Source organism: Vigna unguiculata, chromosome 7 (genome assembly GCF_037176805.1).
Source record: "Vigna unguiculata cultivar grain cowpea cultivar isolate G323 ecotype 2 chromosome 7, ASM3717680v1, whole genome shotgun sequence".
Classification (NCBI taxonomy): domain Eukaryota; kingdom Viridiplantae; phylum Streptophyta; class Magnoliopsida; order Fabales; family Fabaceae; genus Vigna; species Vigna unguiculata.
In genome coordinates, this window is record NC_140798.1 from 5,989,213 (window position 1) to 6,009,435 (window position 20,223).

A 20,223-nucleotide genomic window follows, 5' to 3' on the forward strand; every position below is an offset into this window, starting at 1 on the left:
CATTGTTGGTCGAGATTAATTTTTTTACTAACTTTTGGGTTAGTGTCAACTGAAAAATTCCCCTGGCTAACATTGGTCCAAAACAATCATAATCATGAGTGATAGAAAGTTTCAGTAGTCAGCATTAGAAATCTAATGATCAGCTTCAGCTTGATTTGGGCTTAAAAGGTGATGGTTGACGTCATTTGAAAAAGCGACGTTGGATTTATAATGAGATGAGGACATCTAGGTTGAGGTTGACGTGATAATGTTTAAACTTTTGCCAAATCGAGAAGAGTACGGAAAGACAGATGTGAGAGAGAGAAAGAGAATGAAAATTTTCAAATCCTAACTTTTGGTAGAATGTGAAATTCTATTTCAATAATCAAAATATTCTTAAAGTTTTAGAATTTCAAATTATTTTTAAATTCTCTATCCCAGCAACATATTTTGTTATAATGCATTTCAAATTTTCTATTAAAACTTTTCATCCTCCAAAAACCTATCCAAACTCTTAAGCATTTGATGCATCTATGTGCATGTTACCTAGTCATATCAAATTGGAACTAATAATATCTGCAAATTTTATTTAGTTGGGTTGGAAACAGTTTTGACTTCACAACACAATTTTTTAAACATTATTGCAGTTTTATCACTGAGTGATTTTACACAACCATCCTTTCTATTAGACACCTCTGTTTCCTACTTCTTTCATCGTATCACGTCGTATCTGGGTGTATTATGTATTACTTGCGTCATGTTTCGTCTAATCTAACAGGTTCACAAAATTGCATATATGGTCAAGTAATTGAATTTAAAGTACTTCGTAAAATTTTTCAGTCCTTTTTAACCAAAATCTTTAGGTAGGAAAGATTTAGCTTCAATGACTAATGTATGGTATTTATTCTGTCTTCCTGTAGTGGAGATTTGCATTTTTGTCATTTGGTCGTCCGGATTATCTTCAAGATTCAGACATTGTTTCCACTCGGTTTCAGGTCTGCCTATCTTCTTTTCCCTTTTGGTTATGACTGTTACAGTGCGTAATCGAGAAAAAAAAAATGCTTTTTTGTGCAAAATTAAGTTAATCTATTTTTTATTGTTCAGAGAAGGGATATATATGGCGCATGGGAGCAGTACCTCGGACTGGAACACACTGACAATACTCCTAGAAGATCGAATGCAGCGAATCAGGTATAGTATTATTATGTTATGAAGCTTGCTCGTCATTTTTCTTCAAGGAATGGGGGTTGGTGGGTTTGTGCTCCTTATCATAAATGGGTATACGTGGTCAACGATGGGTAAATAGACGAAATTTGTTACAACTCTAGAAACTTGAATTTTAAAATTTGAATAAACGACTTGTACTTGATAAAAAAAAAAAAAAAAACATAACATCCTATTTTACTTTCCAACCATTCCATGATTGACCTTTGCACCGAACCTGCCCCCTAAATGTTAACAGCAAAAGTAGATATAGATGGTTGTAATGTTACTGGAATTAATTTTATTGCTGGTTTCAGAAACCTACTATATGATTATTTATTAATTTTGCAGAATCGTCACCCATTCGAGAAGGCAGTAAAAATCCATGTTTAGAAACATGTTTCATCTTGATAAGTCAATTTTGTATTTCAGCTGCACTTAAAGTGGTCTGAAGGGAACAAGGAATGTGGAGAAGCTACCAATCTTTTTCAGGGTAGTCTGCTGAAACCATAATTTTTTTTAGCTGAAGTTTAGGCTCCAATAGTAATTTAAACTCGTCTTGAGCAAACAAATCTTTGGTGGTTAAGTGGTTGGATTTGATGGTCCCTTTCCATTTTGGTACATAACATTTTGGGGCTGGTTTTTTTGTATAAAAGGTATAGGAATATAGCTATAGTTAACTCTTTCCTTTGGCCCACTGCACCATTGTGGGATTTTCATTTCCTTCAGTTAGTGAGGCTTCGAAGGATGGGGAAATATCTATAATGCTTCTTTGTGTTAAAAGGAAAAGATTGCTTTTTCTTATGCTTCATTCAATGAACGGGGGTTCCAAGATGGATTGCTTCGGAAAAATCTTCATAGCAGAGCTTTATATTCATATAATTTAGGCAAAAATTTACAATCCGTCAGAAATTTAATTAAAGATCTTCATGTGTGGTTGAAGTTTTATTCCCATGAATTGCGACTTGAGTGAGTAGACTATATTTTTGGAAATATAACGTTATCTTATAACTAATCAATCTACGGGCGGTATTAAATGGTTGGTATGGTTTGTGTTCAGGTAAAGGACATGATTGGATACAAGCTAGAAAACTCTAGTTTCGTTAAGAAGCTTGTCAAAATTTTAAAAAAATTAAATACACAATTTAACCCTCTCTTAACCTATATTTTGACCTATTTTCCATATACCCAATTTGAGCTATTTGGGCTATGTCAAGTTGTCATTTGCAACTAGCAAAAGGTTTCACACTAATTACAAGGGATTAAAACGTTCTTTTTTTCTCTCTTTCTTCTACTTTTATCTTAAAATATACATAAAAAAAAAGTTTAGGCTATCTATTGATCTCTCCCGATTCAACATTGTGTAAACAACATCTTTCCTAGTTATACACTAATAAGTTATTTTACAAGCTTAATTCTCATCATAGAGGATAAAGATAATAAAGCTCCTTACTTTTCTATATGGTAACCTCCATCGAATGAATAATTTAAAATTATAAGCTCGTCCAACTGTAAGATCCTACTGTGAGATCTTAGAAACTTTAATAATTAGAAAAGTATACAAATGTAATTAATTATTTTAAATAAAAGATAAAACAGTATGTTAGTTATAACTTAAAAAAATTATTTTTTTAAAAAGATTCCAAGAAATAAGATTTGGACAAAAAAAAAGTAAAAGATATTATTAGACGTTGTTAGATATTATTATATTATTACAAATTAAAAGATATCTCCTTGATTGATATATTGTTAGATAAATTAGATATTATTGTTAAATAATAATAAAATATAGTATTTTTCTTTGAGATATTAGGTATATAAATATAGGAGAGAACAATGTTTAGAGGGAATGAAAATAGAAATGGTGAGTCAAGGAGAAGATAGAAGGTTTTAAAGGTTGAGTTTCCATGAGAAAGAAGGAAGTAGTGAAGAGTACGAGGTAGGGGAGTTTACATTTTTCTTTTATTATTTTTTTTGCATGTTTGTGAGTGTTGACTCGGTGAAAGATAGTGAAGGGTAAACTCTACATAATTGTATCGGAAGTGTACTTTGTCAAAACTTTCCAGGAGAGTATTACAAAATTAACAAGTGTATCAAATCGTACAAGTAATAAAATAAAAAATTCAAATATCGTAATCCCAAGAAATTTGTGTTGGTTAAAAAATCATGATTTTTTACTAATTTAGGCCAAAACTTTGAAGAATAAAATTAATATTGAATATTGAATGTTCGGAATATTTCAAACCCCATTAAGCAATTATATGGTGAGAGTTCTTATGTGGTAAAGACTTCACTAGGGTTGGATTTTATGCATAAAAAAACAAATATATTGCCAATTTCTAACTCTAGTATTCATACAATATAACAAGTCTTAATGTCTTAGAGACAAGTCTAAACTTTAATAAGAACCCTAATGTTTTAGAATTTTTCTTATTAAAAGTTCGCATTAAGCCTTAAGTTCATATGTTAGAAATACTAATAATGAACTCTATGTCTATGTCCAATCAATTAATTGTTCTATTCTAGTGTAAGTTCTAATATCATGTCCAATAATTAAATATTCACAAATATGAAATCAATAATTATTATGCATTTTAAGACTGAAAATAGAACATAAAAATATGGGAAATAAATATATTAAATCGCAGAAATCATAAAAAGTTAAAATACAAACATTCAACCCACGTGAATAAGGGGAGTTAGTATATTTATTTTACAACCAATCTCGCTTTGACATCCTAGTATAGAGTGTCCTTATCATAACTAGGATTTATATCCCTAAGATTGGTGTCCAGGAAATGTTTGTCTATTAAACTCTGCTACAAAATCAAGTATTCACAAATTGATTAAAAAGATTGTAATTTCATAATATAAAACAATGGTAAATGCGTCAATCAAACAATTACCCACCTGTATAAATGTGGCATAACCTACAAGTTGTTTTGTCTGTAACATATGTTAAGTTGGTTGCATAAATGATGTGGATGAGTTGTTTTCCAAGCATGTTCACCATTTATACGACACTAACATGACACTATTGTGTCTATAATGGTGCATCCCATAAGATGTAATAAATATGCCTAATGACATATGTTTATCTATAATGCGCACAACAATCTTCATATACCTCACAATCAAACTACAACTTACAATAGAGGTCAACATTATCTCTTACGTTCACTAGCTTAAAAAGCATCATCCTAATTATTTTGATCTTATATGTCGAATACATTGTGGATTGTTCAATCTGAAAACAAATTTCAAATTACTCGATTCAGATTCTTAAATACATATTCTTAGATTGATCAATTTGAGATACATTTCTATATAATTTGTAAAAACTTTCTAGATTGATTATTTGAAATACCAAATCCATTTTTAGACATTAGTTGATTTATAACGTTCCAGATTGTATAATTTAGAAACTAATGGCAAAATCAAAAAAGAGAAAACAATGAGATATACTTGTAAATGCCCTCACGGTGGTATCGGAGGATGAAGGCAGAATTTGGTGATATAAAGCTTCATGGAAAATAAAAATAAGTTACAGAAAATAAGAAAAGCAGCGGCAAGTATCTACAGATAAGAAGAGTAAGAAGAAGCCTAAGATTGATGGATAGAGTGTAGAGTTAGCAATTGTTAGGCATGGGAGAGCCACAACTGTCACTAACCATCTTTGCATTGGGAGTGTTGATCAAACCCCCAAGGGCAGGATCAGTTATGTAGCGGCAAATGCATGGTCGTTCTTGCTCTTTCAGTCTTTCACAGCATTCCAGTGACGGTGGTGTTGAGGTCGTGAAGGCATTCGCACATGGAACCAGCTCCATCACATTGCAACACTCTGATGCTGCTGCTGGTCCCGGTGCCGGTGCCGGTGCCGGAGCTCCCACTGCCACCACTGCTTCAACTACAAAACCACCAACTATCATCATGCACAACAACATCAGACAGGGAAATGGAATCTTCATTTTCAAACAACACACAAGAGTAAAACTTCTGAAATTCAGAGTAGGGGAAACTTCAACACCTTCATTATTTATAATGCCCAACATGATGGGGATTTGAGCTCAATAATCATTCATGGATGTCAAAAAGTTATATAAACACCTAATATGTATACATTTAGAAAAAAATAAATAAATAGAAGATTTATAAGTTATGTGATGTGATAGAAAGCGAGAAGTAAAAAGAAAAAAAAAAGTTTAATTAGTCGATGTGAGATTTCCGGCCCGATATTTGATGGAATATGTTCAAGAAAGTTCGTTAGAATAGGCTCTAACCTGGTTCTGATACCATGTTAGAAGTGAGCTTTAAGTCTAACTCAAACCCACAGAACCGGCTTGTAAGACGAGGATTGTACCCACTTATATATTGTGAATTGGTCTTATCTCTTGTCAATGTGAAACTTCCAACATAAACAAAAGTGAGTACCGTCCGACTAGTTAAAAAAAGTGTGTAATAGATGTAAAGAAAATAAAAATGTACGTGTATATGACTTTTAAAGATAGCATTTTAATGTGTGTTATTGAAAATTTTGAGCTCAGTCCCTAAGATCCATAATAACAAAAATAGTCTAAAGATAGTATAGATGAAAGTTTTAATGTATGTGTTATTCATTAATTATATATTTATTAGCACATGTATTCATTCATGAGTTGGCTTAAATGTCCAAATGTACTTGGGATCATTTCTCATCTCAAACTCTGAGACTGAGAAGTTCAAAAGTGGAAGAAGATAAAAATAATCCAAAAGTGTTGCAAAGATTATCTCCAAATATATCATGTTTCATTGTATAGTTACACGTTATTTTAATGGATTATGTTAAATTTTAGAAAAAATAAATAAACAATAGTGATCAAATAGTCAAATTTATATATATTTACTATGTTAATTTTGATATAAATATATATATATATATATATATATATATATATATATATATATATATATATATATATTATTTGTTTGAGATATATTTTTTTAGATATGAACTAAAGTACTTTTTGAGAATAAATTGTTTAATTATTATTATTATTAAAGGTGTCTTAGTTGATATAAGATAATAGTCTGATTTGATTTCTCTCCTTTAAGTCTTTTTTAGTTTTCTGATTTTTCTTTCTTTTTTTCACGTAGATAAAAAAGTGTAAAATAATCATCGTGGCTAAAAATAATTATTTTATTGTTTTAAGGATGATATATCAAATAAAAATCTTATAAAGACAAATGAAATTCCATTCATTATAATTTTGTTTTTTTTTTTCAAATTGTTACAAACTAAACCATATTCATTCATTATAAATTAGGATTTGCTATTATTTTCGTTGTTAAACTTTGTTTAGATTTTTGTTTTTAATTATTATACAAAAATATTTTGACAGGTATTAGTTCCTAAAATGTTTCCATAAGAATCTTTCGAGATAGTCAAGTATCATTTTAATAAAGTATGTACTTAATCACTTAGTAACTAGTTTGATGTTATCAATTGATATGAACAAATGAGGATTAAAAACAGCGTTTAGTAGAAAAAAATTACACATGACATGGCATACAAGTCAATGTTAACATTATTATATTGCTTAATGTTGTTGCTTGATGATAAGAGACAAAAGTGTTACCATGAACAAAATTAGATACTTATAAAACCTGTCAAAATTTTAATTTATAATTTGTTTAAAGAGCATTAAAATATATATATATATTTCAAACCTTGTATATAAACAAAATAGTTAACCAAGGATAATTGTGCAAATATGACTTCAATCTTGTGTGTAAAACCTACTAATTAATGGCTTGAAAAAATTGTGCTAGTCATTTACCTTGTGAAGGAGTTGAAGAGCCATTTACACTTCATTTTTTTTTTCTTCCTTCTTCACATTGCTTTGTTAAATATCCATGGTCTTAGAATAATGCAGTTGGGAGAGAAAATATTCACCCCTTTGGTGTCTGTAAAAGTCACTAGTAATTATGTTTATTCATATGTAAACAATTTTGCTAAAAGTTGGTGTGCCTTGTCAAGGATCTGGGGAGCCATTGACTTTGATTCTTCCCCATTGTTCCATATTATGTGGTCAGTTTTTGTTTGATCCCATCAACATCACATTTATGTTTCCATGCTTAAACAATGTAAGTCATCTTTATCTTACTGTTAAATTTGTTGTCATGTTACTTTCTACACACACCCAATATTTTTCTGTTATTAATTTAGCCATTTGTGATTTATAAAACTCTTAGTCTCCAAAAAGTCAATATTCATGTGTTTGCTCTCCACCCTACCATTCATTATCTTCTTTGGACCTTTGTCCCATCAGTTATAATCAATGATGCACTGATCCTTAAATTTTTTTCACATATTTATGTCAGACACGTATATGTACCTGATACTTTAAAATATTTTATTATTTTATCGATACTTATCACTGAAGTATTTAATATATAAACCAATAAATGACAATAATTTATAAAATTTTATGTTGAAAATGTATAATACATTTGATTTGAATTTAGATTCACGCAACAATAATCATATATTTATAATATTTTTAAAAAAAAATTGTACTTTTTTCAGTATGTATATATCACGTACCGTGTCCTATTATTTTCAAAATAATTAAATCGACATATCTGATGCGTGTTTTATTCTATACATGTATCATATTTGTACATCATATATTATAATACTATTTATGAATATTTGAGAAAATTTTATAAAAAAATATACAAATAAAACATAATTTCAACTCATATAAGAGATTATAATTCAAAATCTTATAAAACAATTATTTTGTGAGTTTTTTTATATATAATACTCAACTTTTTCGTCACTATTCAATATAAGATTTAATTTTATACTTAAATTTCCAACCATTTTTCCTTCAAAAATAATTTTATTCAAATTAAGATTTAAATTCATAATTGAATTCTCAGCAATATGTTAAAAGTGATGTATTTTTAACACACTATGTAAAAATGAAAATGCAGAAAGCTCCCTAGAAATACAAAATGAAACATTGACTTGAAGGTACATGAAGAAATACGTTACTTGCTAACATGTTGAAATAGTGTATCATGAAGAGTGAGGAAAATGAGTGTAACATTATGTAGTCGTCAAATTAAGTTTATTCTTAGCTGCAAAATAGTGAAACTATCATGTTTGATACTTTTTAATGTCTAGGCCGGCCACAAATAAAATAGAGAATTCGAAATTCAAAAAATAATTAACTGTATTAATTAACTTAAATATTCCCCTCACTGATTGAAAATACTACCTATAAACCTATAAGAATGAATGAATAGGAACGGTTGCTGTAATCATAATATATATATATATATATATATATATATATATATATATTAATCAATATTTTTAAGCTATAGAAATTTTAAAATTTGATTCTTTTTTATTTTGAAATTTATTAAATTTTGGTCTCTCTATTTAAAAGTACTTCAACTTTGATTCTTAAAACGATTTAGTGAAATATTTTATAATCATAATACTTTTGGTCAAACTTGGTCAAAATTCTATATTTTAACATAATTAAATCTGATGCTTAAACTTTAAAATATATATAAATTTTCTTTTTGGCATTAAAATATATACAAACTTAGATTCTCCTTGGTTTTTGAAGATTTGTTAACAATCAAAGTCATCCCTATAAAAATACTTTCCCACATTTCACGGGGAAGTCCAAGAACTATAAAATACCTATTTTGATTATGAGCCACCTTAACATGGTCATAACAACTTAATTATACACTTTGAGACAAGAGGTGAAGTATTTTTAAAATAGAAAAATTAAATATGATTAAAAAGCTAAAATAACAAAAAATGAAATTAATAAAAACTTAAGAATGACAACAAAATAAAATAAAAGACATTTTATCATTAATCGCACATACTTCTCAATTTTTAGTTTTGAAAAGTGTATAATTTGGTATGCTGCCTTACAAACGAAGAACAAAACATGGGGATAATGAGGGTGGAAATACATAAGCCTAACGAATGAAAGATTTGATAATATGTGTATATAATATTGTTAAATTTAATTTTCTTAAAAGTGTTTCTAAATTAAAAAGAATAAATTTGAATTTTAAAAAATACAAACTTATAATAACTTGTTTATATAATAATACATCTAATTTTCTTATTTAAAGTTTGTTAAAATAGTACGCAGTTGTCTTGATATCAATTATTACATCTGAAATTATATGAAATATTGTTTTTTTCGACTTTAGTAATTTTGTTATGATTTTGTCCTCGTCAAAATGTTAATGAGGAAAATATATATATATATATATATATATATATATATATATATAAATTATTTTTTATTTTAACTTTTAAGTGATGAGAAATTATTTGACATATTAAAATAAATCCACACTTAATGACTAATATGGGTAGGAGCATTAGTTTTTTAAATATTTAATCAGTGATTTATTCTTCTAATTTGTTATATTTGTTATTTTGGTCTATTTTGATTCTTTATTATTTTTTTATTCAATTTAGTTCTAAACTTTTTAAAAAATATTTAATTTGGTTTTCTAATTGTTTATCAATTTAAAAAAATCAATTTAGTTATTCTATTTAAAATTTTGATTCAATTTAGTTTTTATAATTTTAAAAATAATTCAATCTTCAATTCGAGACTAAATTAGTAATTAAATTTAATTACAATATATATATATATATATATATATATATATATATATATATATATATATATATATATATTAAAAAAAATATATTTTATACATCAAATAATTCTATCTAGATATAAAAAATTTGAGTATTTAGGTGAAGTGTAAAAAATAAAATAATTTGAGTATATATTACATTTGAGAAATTGCTATTTTGGATTTTAGGATTTTAAGGGATGGGAAACTATTTGACATATTAAAATAAAGGTAAACTCAATGATTAATATGAGTGTAAGAGGATTAACTTTTGAAAGCTTTTTTCGTTCTTAGAGATGAGGTTAATGTTCCATAGATGATATTATTAAAATTAATGATCATACGTAAGATATTTTCCGTTTTTTAGTCTGATATTTTTGTTACGATTTTATTCTTAAAAGTTTAAGAATATATGTATGTATTTATAATTTTTTTTAATCTAGGCTCTTAAGCAAAGTGGAATAATTGAAAATATTGGAAAAGTAATATATATGCTATCATTAACATTAATAATAAATTTTAAGTTTTGGACAAATGGATTTATAAGTGGTTTAATATCATGGATTCATATTTCCATCTCTAAAATATTAGAAGAAGCAAAAGCAATGCATGAGCACTTCTCTTTGAGTTGGAGAGCATGTTTATTAGTCTAAACTATGTTACCAATCTCAAAATTGCCTTCAGAACATGCAACGCCTTATATTTGTTCTGTGAACCTCATCAATGTTTTTCTCTTTTAAGGTATTCCATCAATGCTATCTCACTCTTGTTTTAAAAGAAAAAATATTTAGTGCTAAGGTACCACTTCTCTCAATCTAGTCAAGTTTTCATCCATTTCCAACCGTGCTCTCAATAATAAGAGTTTCGGAAATATTGTCATAAATGAGTGTTGAATTTTTATCTCAACGTACTTACGGTAGTAAACATTTTTGTTTCATATGTAGGGTCAAATATTCATTTAAACAACTTTTAAACTATTCGGGTTTTCTTTTTCATTTATATTATTCGTTTGCTTGTTCATCAACTAATCGGAGTGATTGATTAAAGCGGTAAATATTATAATTAATGTAGATAAAAGTTTTAACAATCATATATTTGACTTGTATTTATGATTTTTTTCATGGATCCCTAATTAGAGTTGTTCTAATTATGGCTCAAATACTTTTAATATAGATTATTGATTTGTTTACGCCAACTAAATGATTAGGTGATTGGCATGGACATTCGGAGGACCGGACGGCTTGACGCGTAATATGTATAAAGGACAAAGATGAAATTTTGTGGTCAGTCCAACTAACTTTCCTGGGAGAGGTTGCTCAACTCGTCCGAGTGGCATAGTTGTTGGACTGACAACGATTGAGAAACTGAGTAAGGTGTGATTGAACGTCTAATCACATCCATGAAAATCTTCTTCGAAGTAATGCCACACGATTGGTGGTCAAGCATTTGATCACATCTCTAAAAATCTTCTTTGAAATAATCTCACAAGACCGGTTTTGATCAGATTTCTGAAAATCTTCTTCAAATAATCTCATACGGCCAATTCAAATAATCTCATACGGCCAATCAGCGCATCCCAACCTACCAGCCCAAGGATAAGTATAGCTACACTATGCTCGTTGGTTACCATAGCTCCTTATATATAATGTATATCATAAATAGGCTTTTTCTTCCTGCACCTCCATAATTTCTAACTTACACTCATAAATTTTGAAATAACCCGTTTATCCTTCCTTAAGCTAACTTCTGGATTACTTATTATACAAATCTTCCAAAGCATTTTTTTTTATTTTATTTTTGGAATAGGATTTTCAAAACAGAATTTGAATAACACAAATTCCTGACCAAGCCTCTTAAATTTTGAAACAAGATTTACAAAATGAACTTTCCATAAAAGGATTTTCACAACATGCTTTTGAAACATGTGAAATGTTTCTCAGAACAAGTTTTCCAAAATAAACTTCTCCATATATATAACACCTTTCCACAACAAATTTCCCACCAAATCCACAGTTTTTCTCTCTCTTCTTCCTCTCAATGATTGCAACGAAGAACAAAGGTGTAGTTAGAGATGCATCGATGGCGTAATGTAGTGAGGGCACTTTAGCCTTGTTAGTATGGAGTGTGGATAGTAATCGAGGAGGTGCAAAAAGAAAATTTCATAATTAATGCCCAATTTGATGTGATGAAAACAAGAAAAAATGTGAAAATAGCAAGTGAAGATAATACCGATTATTTGGTTGACAAAAATAACAAGTAAAAAAGAAATAACACTTATCAGTACCTTTATAGTTTATTTTTCATATATTTTCTATTCAACTCTCCATTTATCTTTTTACTTCTTCATTAATGTCTTTAATTTTATTTTTCCTCATTTATTTCTGTTTACCAAAGAGCCCTAAAAGTGCTAATAAATGTGAGTCTATCAGTTCAATTGACAAATAAATAACAAACAAACTTCCTCTATAACAGCAATATTCCACCAGATACCTCTTTAATATATTCTCGTAATTACAAAAATCCATTTAAAGAGCATAACATAAAATCTTGAACCTTTAAAAGAGCAAAGAAGGGGTGTGTGAAATAAGGAATACAAAGAAACAAAAAAAAAAAAAAAAAAAATCTCAGTGTTAACAATGAACACTACAATTTTAATGCCTCCCTGAACTTAATGCTGAAGCTATTTTCTAGACCTTTCTTACCAACCACTGGAAGATTTCCTTTCTGCATCATAGCCACAAACTCATTGTAATCTATGCGACCATCCTGCATATGACAAAACATAACTCACATTAATCATAACATAACTCTACATTCTATATCTTGCTAAAGGGTATTTAGTGTTTTAGCAAAACATTCAACATATAGCACGATACAGTAGTGTGGTTGTTCCAAGTACAAACTAACAACAGGAACATATGTACCATGATGTCCAAAATAACTACAAACAGTTATGAATTCATTGATTTGATGCCTCCTCGATTTCTTTTTTCAGTCAAATCAATTCTTGAAAGGAAGATATGATTCATTCTCAGATGTAATGAATCTACTGTTCATGCAAGCCTCTTGGGGTATGGAGGAAAAAGTGTCAGGTTTGGGAACTAAATACAAGGACAAAATCTACTGATTTTAAAAGCTGAAGACTAAAAACAAAATTTGGAAAATTTCAGGAACTAAAAACATCATTAACCTTTTTTTATGAAATTAGTGTTCCTTTTAATCAAAGGGGAGTGTTGAGCTGAAGAAATCAGAGGGGTTATCTAGAAATGATACCAAAGACAAGTAGTTCATCATTTGTTATAGAGTGACAATAGAATTGTAAATAACTTACATTATCTTCATCAATTTCCTTGATTATCTCTTCCAAACGAACATCTTTTATGCCAAACTCATCACAAGCCTGTTGAAGTTCTTCCTGAGTAATATAGCCACTTCCATCTTTATCAAAGTAAGAAAATGCTGCAAATAGATGATCTTCTCTTTCAATTTTGTTGCGGTGTAATGTTGCAGCAAGGAATTCGCCATAATCAATTGTCCCACTGTTATCAATATCAGCCTACAATTTCAAGGCAGGGTAATAAGTTAGAGCTTAGAGTTAGCCTATTAAACAAAATACATTATTTCTATGAATATTTGATAAAGAAGAGGTTTAATGTTTTATTGGATATAGTAAACTTTTAATTCAAATATCATACAGAGTTCATGAACTTGCTGGCATGTGATATATAAACAAACAACAAAAAATGATAATGTGTTTAAGTTAGTTGAAAAGGCAATATCTATGGTTATTTTAATACTAGAACTGAAAGCAAAGAAGCACAAATGACTACCAAATAACAGTTTCATTAAAAATTACAAATTAGGACTTGAAAAATCAAAGATTAATTAAGAATCATTGATTGCTACATTGTGATCAGCCCTTTCCTATAATTTCTTTGGTGGGAGATCTAAATATTTAAGGGTGTGAAATTTAAGTCAAAGACAGCCAAAATGTATTGTAAAAACTAAAGCCACTTTAATTACAGAAAGCTTAACCATTGCAAAAGATATTCATTTCTCATTGATTTTGTGCACCATATGTTATGCAATACACCTTGCTTCTTTTAATTTTATAAAATAAGCTTAAAAGCACTTACCGCTTGCATTAAATCATAAATTTCAGACTCATTAAGATTAGCACCGACTCTTTTCAAACCAGCTTTAAGTTCTTCAAAAGTGATTGTACCACTGTTGTCTGCATCTATCATCTTGAACATCTCTTTTAAGCCAGCAATTTCTTCTTCTGATAAGCTCTCAGCGATTATCTGAAAAACAAAAAAGGCAAACGATTGTTAAATGAAAAGGTTCACATTAAAGACTTCCAATCCAATAGACATAGTGTGAGTATCTCCATAGTCAATGTTATCTATCTCTAAGTCAAAATCAGACAACACGTGTGTCAATTTTATGTATTTGTAAGTCCAAATCATATAACATGTTACTTTGCGGCTTCAACATCCAGAGACTTACTATAAGAGCCATTTTCTTGAGCTTGTTCATAGCAGAAAATTGCTTCAAGCGACTTAATACAGCAGAATCAAGTGGCTTATCAGGAGCTACGCCATCAACTTGAATCCAAGGATGACCTACAGGCAATTAAACATATATAAGCAAGAAAAATTCAGTTTGGAATGCCATATTATTTCAAATTAATGATAATTGTAAAATTTATGCCTAAAGTAACTAGCTTGGGCGCTTATATAGCATAGAAAAGATTAATCCACATAGCATAGAAGAACTGTTATACTTCCTCTGATACAAAGGAGGATGGAAGAGAGGGAGGTTCATTTTTGTAGATTGAGCATTAGCTTTTTGGGAAAGGAGAAAACCTTTGTGAAGGTGAAACCCTTGGAGGAGAGAGTGCTCTCATATTTCTGGTTCTTTTCATTCTATTTAATAAAGTCTTTCTTGTATTTCTCTTTCAAATTCCAGGTTCTAACAATTGGTCTAACATGTCCGATATTTGAGAGCAAGAACCAATGTGCTTGAGATGAAGGAAACACAAATTTGGGCTAAGAAGGAAGAGTTGGTAGTGTTTGCAGGGTTAAACTCAATTGGTCCTATAGAGATCACACATTGACTAGAAATATAGCCAATAGCAATTCATGTTGCCTACCTTGATATAAAGTTTCTTAGTATGCGGGTTTATATCTAACTTGGTCTCACAAAACCGGCTCGAAAGATGAGAACTACACTCCACTCATATATTATAATTTGACCTTACTTTTAGTCAATGAGATCCCCTGGGCACCCCCTCACATCGAGGAATGAACATCTCAAGCGTGGGATTAGATATTTGTGAATGATCTAAAATTAGTCCAATAGCAAGTGACACAACAACCTCAACAACTTGACTAAAATAAGCTATGAATGGCTCTTGTACCATCTTAGTAAGTGGGTTTATACCTAACTCAACTACACAAAACTAGATTATAAGGTGTGGACTGCATCCCACTTATATATTATAATTTGGCCTTAGTCTTATTAGTCCACGTAGGATCTCCAACAAGGTGAAATCAACTAGAACTAATCGAAGTCGTATTACTGGATTGCTTGTAACATTGAGGGCTACCTAAAGGACCTCAAACAGCAGTTCATGTTATAGGGTTGCCCCGTGAAGGGGTTCCCCTTCACAAAGAATTTCTCCTTTTAAAAAGAGTTAATGCTCAATCTACAAAAATGAGCATCCCCTCTTTACCCTAGCATCTAACTATAAGAAGTTCTTGCCAAACAATAAAATTTAACATCATTATTGTTCAACGAAGTCCCACATCCAAGTAAAGCCTAAAGTAATGTCAAGATCGTGACTGAATTATCAATTAGTAAATTTATACTTACATAATACTTGATGTGCAGTCAACCTCCTTCTAGGGTCACGAACAAGCATATTTCGTACTAAATCTTTTGCACTTTCAGAAATATTAGGCCAGGGATCAGAAGAAAAATCAAGATCACCACGCAGAACCTGTTCAAATATTCCCTGTTCATTTTCTGCACAACCAAATGAACCACACAAAGGAAGAGAAAATTAATAATCAGACAAAAATAGTGGTACAAATGTAAAAGCATAATTACAGCGTCAAAATAAATCCAAAAGATCTCACCAGCCCAAAATGGAGGTACTCCACTCAAAAGAATGTAAAGGATAACACCAGCACTCCACACATCTGCCTCGGGACCATATCGCTTTCGCAAAACTTCAGGGGCAACATAGTATGGGCTACCCACCACATCAGAAAAGATATCACCTGGAAGTGAAATATCATCAGTTTTTCTCCATGGAATCAAATAACTTCTCCAACTTGTATAAAGCTTCAGTTAAAATAATGAATAGGCTCATGATTCATATAATTCTAGAAACCTGATTGAATATCTACATGTATACACACATGTGCGGAATTACTCTGATAAGAACCAACTGAACAGAGGTAGAAAAATTGTACAATAGACAAAATAAAACTATTACAGATATTAACCACCTGTAATCCCAGATCAGAAGCCCCTCAGAGAAACAATTTCTCTACCTAATCACAACGTGTGTGTTCAAATGATTTGCTGTTCAAATGAGTAAATACTTGGAAAATTAACAATTCATCCGATCTAACACTAATTGCAGTATACAGAAGTCGTCTTAAATGGGTATAAACAAAATTGCAGGATGGAAGGTAAAATACTAAAAGTTAAAGAAACATCCCAAACTTAGACAAGATAGCATATACATAGACTATTATGATGTTTTTTCTCCATAGAGTCTATAACACTTGCATGTAATACAGAAATTCTCAAAAATCTAAAAAGGATATTATATTGTTGCTATGAATCTAGGACATAGTAGACGGAAAAGCCCTCTAAACATTGAAGATTTGAAAAGGCCAACAAAAAATGTCGACCCCTTTTAAGACTAAAAAGTCTGTATGAAAAAAGAAGTTAACAAGTTCATACACAAGCAACAGCAACACATTGCATATTGGCCAATGCCAAGCACCTTAAAATATTAATCCAGTTCTATGAAAAATATTGCATGTAAAATATTCAGCAAATTAAGAAATCCAAAATAACTAAAACGCCTGCAGATCAAATTCAGCGTCCTATGATATCTCCATTCCACTCGTGCTCCAGTCCTGTCTGAGTGTATGTGCTGATATGAAAATTTATGATTTCGGACTTCAAAAGGTATGTTTTTTTTTCACAATTTGACGTCTCAACAATTTTTTTTAATAAATTAAGTATTTTTATATGTTACAATTCATTACAACCTAATCATAACAGCTTGCATTTTCATATTTCAGTCCACCTCAATCTGACTAAGTTAGTAAGTATATATTCATACCTTTTCTCAGATCTTACAACATGCAGGTGCACAGTACGACTAAAATGAGAAAAACTGAACTTGCACAGTTTTTATAAAGTAAATGTTTTATTTATAAAACATTTATTGCACTCTACATACTCTATATTTTTTATACAATAAACGTTTTCTTTCTCAGTAAAACCGGTTTTACCTTGAGTTGCTTAGAATCAACCCTAAAGAGCAACATTAACAAAACCATTTATATAACCACAATATAAGCAAGACCATCTGAAAATACCTGGCTTAAAGAAGACAGACAATCCAAAGTCAATAGTTTTCAGAAGTGAATCTTCTTGCTGATTGACAAAGAGAAAATTCTCAGGTTTAAGGTCTCTGTGCATCACACCAAGAGAATGGCAAGCTTCCACAACCCCAACTATAGTTCTGATAAGTTCAGCTGCCTGTCTTTCAGTATAATGACCACGCTGTATAATCCTATCAAAAAGCTCTCCACCTGCACACAATTCCATCACAACATGAACAGCTACAGCATCCTCGTATGCACCTTTGATGGATATAACGTTAGGATGCCCAGCCAAGTGGTGCATTATCTGAATTTCTCTTCTCACATCTTCAACATCATCATCTGTGACAAGCTTCCTCTTTGCAATAGATTTGCAGGCATATTCATGTCCTGTTGCCTTCTCCACACACAAGAAAGTTGTCCCAAACTGACCCTGTCCAAGTTTCCTTCCAAGAGTGAAGAACTCCTTGAAATTATCAGTTTCTCTCTGCAACACAGAATCAACTCGAAGCCCTGCACTAGAAACTCTCTTCACAGAACCATGTTTCTTCTGCCTCTTCTTCCCTTGTTCCTTTGCTGGTTCTATTTCAGATTTTGCCTCTTGATTGGCTTCATGTTTCGGCATAGTTATCTGCTCAGGAGGTTTATTTAGTACAGGTAAAGGCGTTTCGGGCACACTAGTTGCTTCCTCTTTTACAGATTCTCTATTGGACACTGATTCATCAGGTAATTGAGACCGCCAAATTGCTGCAGAAACCGATTGAAATAAACCATTTTTTGAAATGCTAGGACCAGTACATGTGTTTCCCATATTGCTTCACACTGATAAAAATTGTGCTACAGCTAACAAATATCCAATTTTCATCACTCGGATCTCAAAACCTGCATCATATGTAAACACAAGACACAAGATCTGAATATCAACTTCAAGTCCCTTTAAGTGAGCATCAAAGTCAAACCCCAAGTATTGAACCAATTTTTTTTTAAATAATCAACAAATCCAAAGATTCATATCCTCACCCAACAAAATGAGAGTTAGCTTGAACCAGAAAACAGAAAGAAAATCTTTTCATTTTTCAGACCACATTAAAAAATTTAATAGATAATGATTGATATTAATAATAACAGTCACAAAAAAAGGGGGGGAAGTCATAAAACTACAAAAATAATAGCAAAAGGTAATGAATAGTTAGAAAAGTTGAACACCCAAGTTGGTGAAAAGAACAAAGAATCGAACTTTATACAACTCCAAGGACACCCTTTTGAAAGGGAAAAAAAAATGGAATCAAAAGAGCACAAATCAGAAACTATAAAAACCGGAAATGAAGGTGAAAAAATTAGAAGTTAAGGGGTGGCTAGAAGAGAGAGAAGTTAAGGGGTGGCTAGAAGAGAGAGAAGTTAAAGATTGAAGCATAAAGAAAGAGACAGAGATTAGAGAGATTAGACAAACCTTGAGTTTACCTTGAGGTTGATGAATACAAAGATAGTTTGGTAGATAAACATGGTCTTCTGGTTTGGTTGTTTGGTGTCGTACCTCTTGGACCATGTTACACTGCTTCGTTAATTCGTTTATTTATTTCTAATTTCTCGTGTCATTTATATAATTTTTTTCTCAAACATAACACAAAAAATAATATTTAATTTACTATAATATAAATAAACTAGTTTTATTTTATATAACTATTTTGAAAATATAAACCTTTAAATTTGATTATCATTTTATAAATTAAATAAATTTGATAACTGTTTTGTACAAAATTAAATAATTAAATATTGTTTATTTTATTTGAATCTAGACTGAATCCAACTTTTTCTCCGGTCACTTTTTTTAATGGGAAAGAAATGTATTCAACTGGGAATGAATCTCCCTGCAGATACACTTTTTTTATTATTGTTACAAAGAGAAATGCGAAGATAATGGAAATTTTCTACTTATAAAAATGTTATATAGCAAGAAACGTGAAATACGAATTGTTAATTACAAAAAGAAACAATTTAATTGATAATTTTTTTTATACAGTTACTTATATTTATAAAATTAAAATTAATTGAATAACGAAATAAAAAGTATACAAGATCGGAGATGACAACTTACCAATTTACAATCCAGTTAATAATACACTGATAAATACTTAAATTATACTCATTTTTTTCTTGGTGGATTACTTTTGCCATTAGAATTATTAATAAATTTCCGATATTTATCATCTGAAGGATAAATGATTACCATTTGTATCAACTATTGTAATATACAATCGTCAAGATAACATAGATATTCTAACGATGAAATTAATGAAAAAATATTTTTAATAAAATTATGAAAACAATTTGGTAATTCCATTTATAATTCAATGATTGTCTTGTCATAAAAAATTATAAAAAAAAATGCATGAAAAGCTAGTGGCATTTTCTTTTTGTGATATTATAATATTTAAGACAGTGGAGAAATAGCATGTTTGCGGGGATGAGTGGGAAAGCGAGTGAAACGCGTTTTGGTCGGAAGGAATGCGCTGATTCCGGCTTATACGTTTATGACGGAAGAATGATTAACAACCTCCTAATTATGTATAACTAGCTACAATCATTTATATTAACTTTTCATTAAATGGTTTAATTTATATTTTAATTCAATGTTTTATTATTGAAAAACAAAGTTGTGAAATAATTATTTATTAAAAAAGATGATTGTCCAAATATTTCTTTTCTTAATTGAATTCGCTTTTTATTCACTTTT

The 20,223-nt window shown here is 30.0% G+C and overlaps 3 protein-coding genes across 6 annotated transcripts in view; 1 reads left to right on the forward strand and 2 right to left on the reverse strand.

The window, feature by feature from the left end:
• LOC114191621 (ubiquitin C-terminal hydrolase 13-like) overlaps positions 1-2,034 on the forward strand; it is a 37,942-nt gene extending 35,908 nt beyond the window's left edge. For all 4 annotated transcript variants that reach the window (XM_085665165.1, XM_028080916.2, XM_085665163.1 and 1 more), the window contains exons 30-32: positions 900-974; positions 1,084-1,170; positions 1,534-2,034. In XM_085665165.1, coding sequence (XP_085521291.1) covers positions 900-974; positions 1,084-1,170; positions 1,534-1,575 — 204 coding nt within the window. In that variant the 3' untranslated portion in view covers positions 1,576-2,034. The remainder of the gene's footprint in view (positions 1-899; positions 975-1,083; positions 1,171-1,533) is intronic.
• Positions 2,035-4,690: 2,656 nt separating this feature from the next.
• LOC146884569 (uncharacterized) lies at positions 4,691-5,234 on the reverse strand. Its single transcript, XM_085675598.1, has one exon. It carries the CDS (start codon positions 5,232-5,234, stop codon positions 4,812-4,814), a length of 423 nt encoding a protein of 140 aa, XP_085531724.1. The 3' UTR covers positions 4,691-4,811.
• Positions 5,235-12,319: 7,085 nt separating this feature from the next.
• Positions 12,320-19,060, reverse strand: LOC114191478 (calcium-dependent protein kinase 1-like). Its single transcript, XM_028080659.2, has 8 exons — positions 18,940-19,060; positions 17,484-18,371; positions 15,999-16,142; positions 15,733-15,885; positions 14,365-14,480; positions 13,992-14,159; positions 13,187-13,411; positions 12,320-12,621 (listed from the first exon to the last, which is right to left on the reverse strand). The coding sequence occupies exons 2-8, from the start codon at positions 18,298-18,300 to the stop codon at positions 12,499-12,501; spliced, it is 1,746 nt and encodes a 581-aa protein (XP_027936460.2). The 5' UTR covers positions 18,301-18,371; positions 18,940-19,060; the 3' UTR covers positions 12,320-12,498.
• Positions 19,061-20,223: the final 1,163 nt, after the last annotated feature.

Excerpts from the sequence above, each read along its gene's own strand:
- LOC114191478 (XM_028080659.2), bottom strand. The coding sequence starts at position 18,300 with ATGGGAAACACATGTACTGGTCCTAGCATTTCAAAAAATGGTTTATTT. Across the intron at positions 14,481-15,732 it reads GACTGCACATCAAGTATTAT|GTCATCCTTGGATTCAAGTT; the intron begins GTAAGTATAAAT and ends AATTGCCTGTAG. Across the intron at positions 12,622-13,186 it reads AGGAAATTGATGAAGATAAT|GATGGTCGCATAGATTACAA; the intron begins GTAAGTTATTTA and ends TGTCATATGCAG.
- LOC146884569 (XM_085675598.1), bottom strand. The coding sequence starts at position 5,234 with ATGTTGGGCATTATAAATAATGAAGGTGTTGAAGTTTCCCCTACTCTG.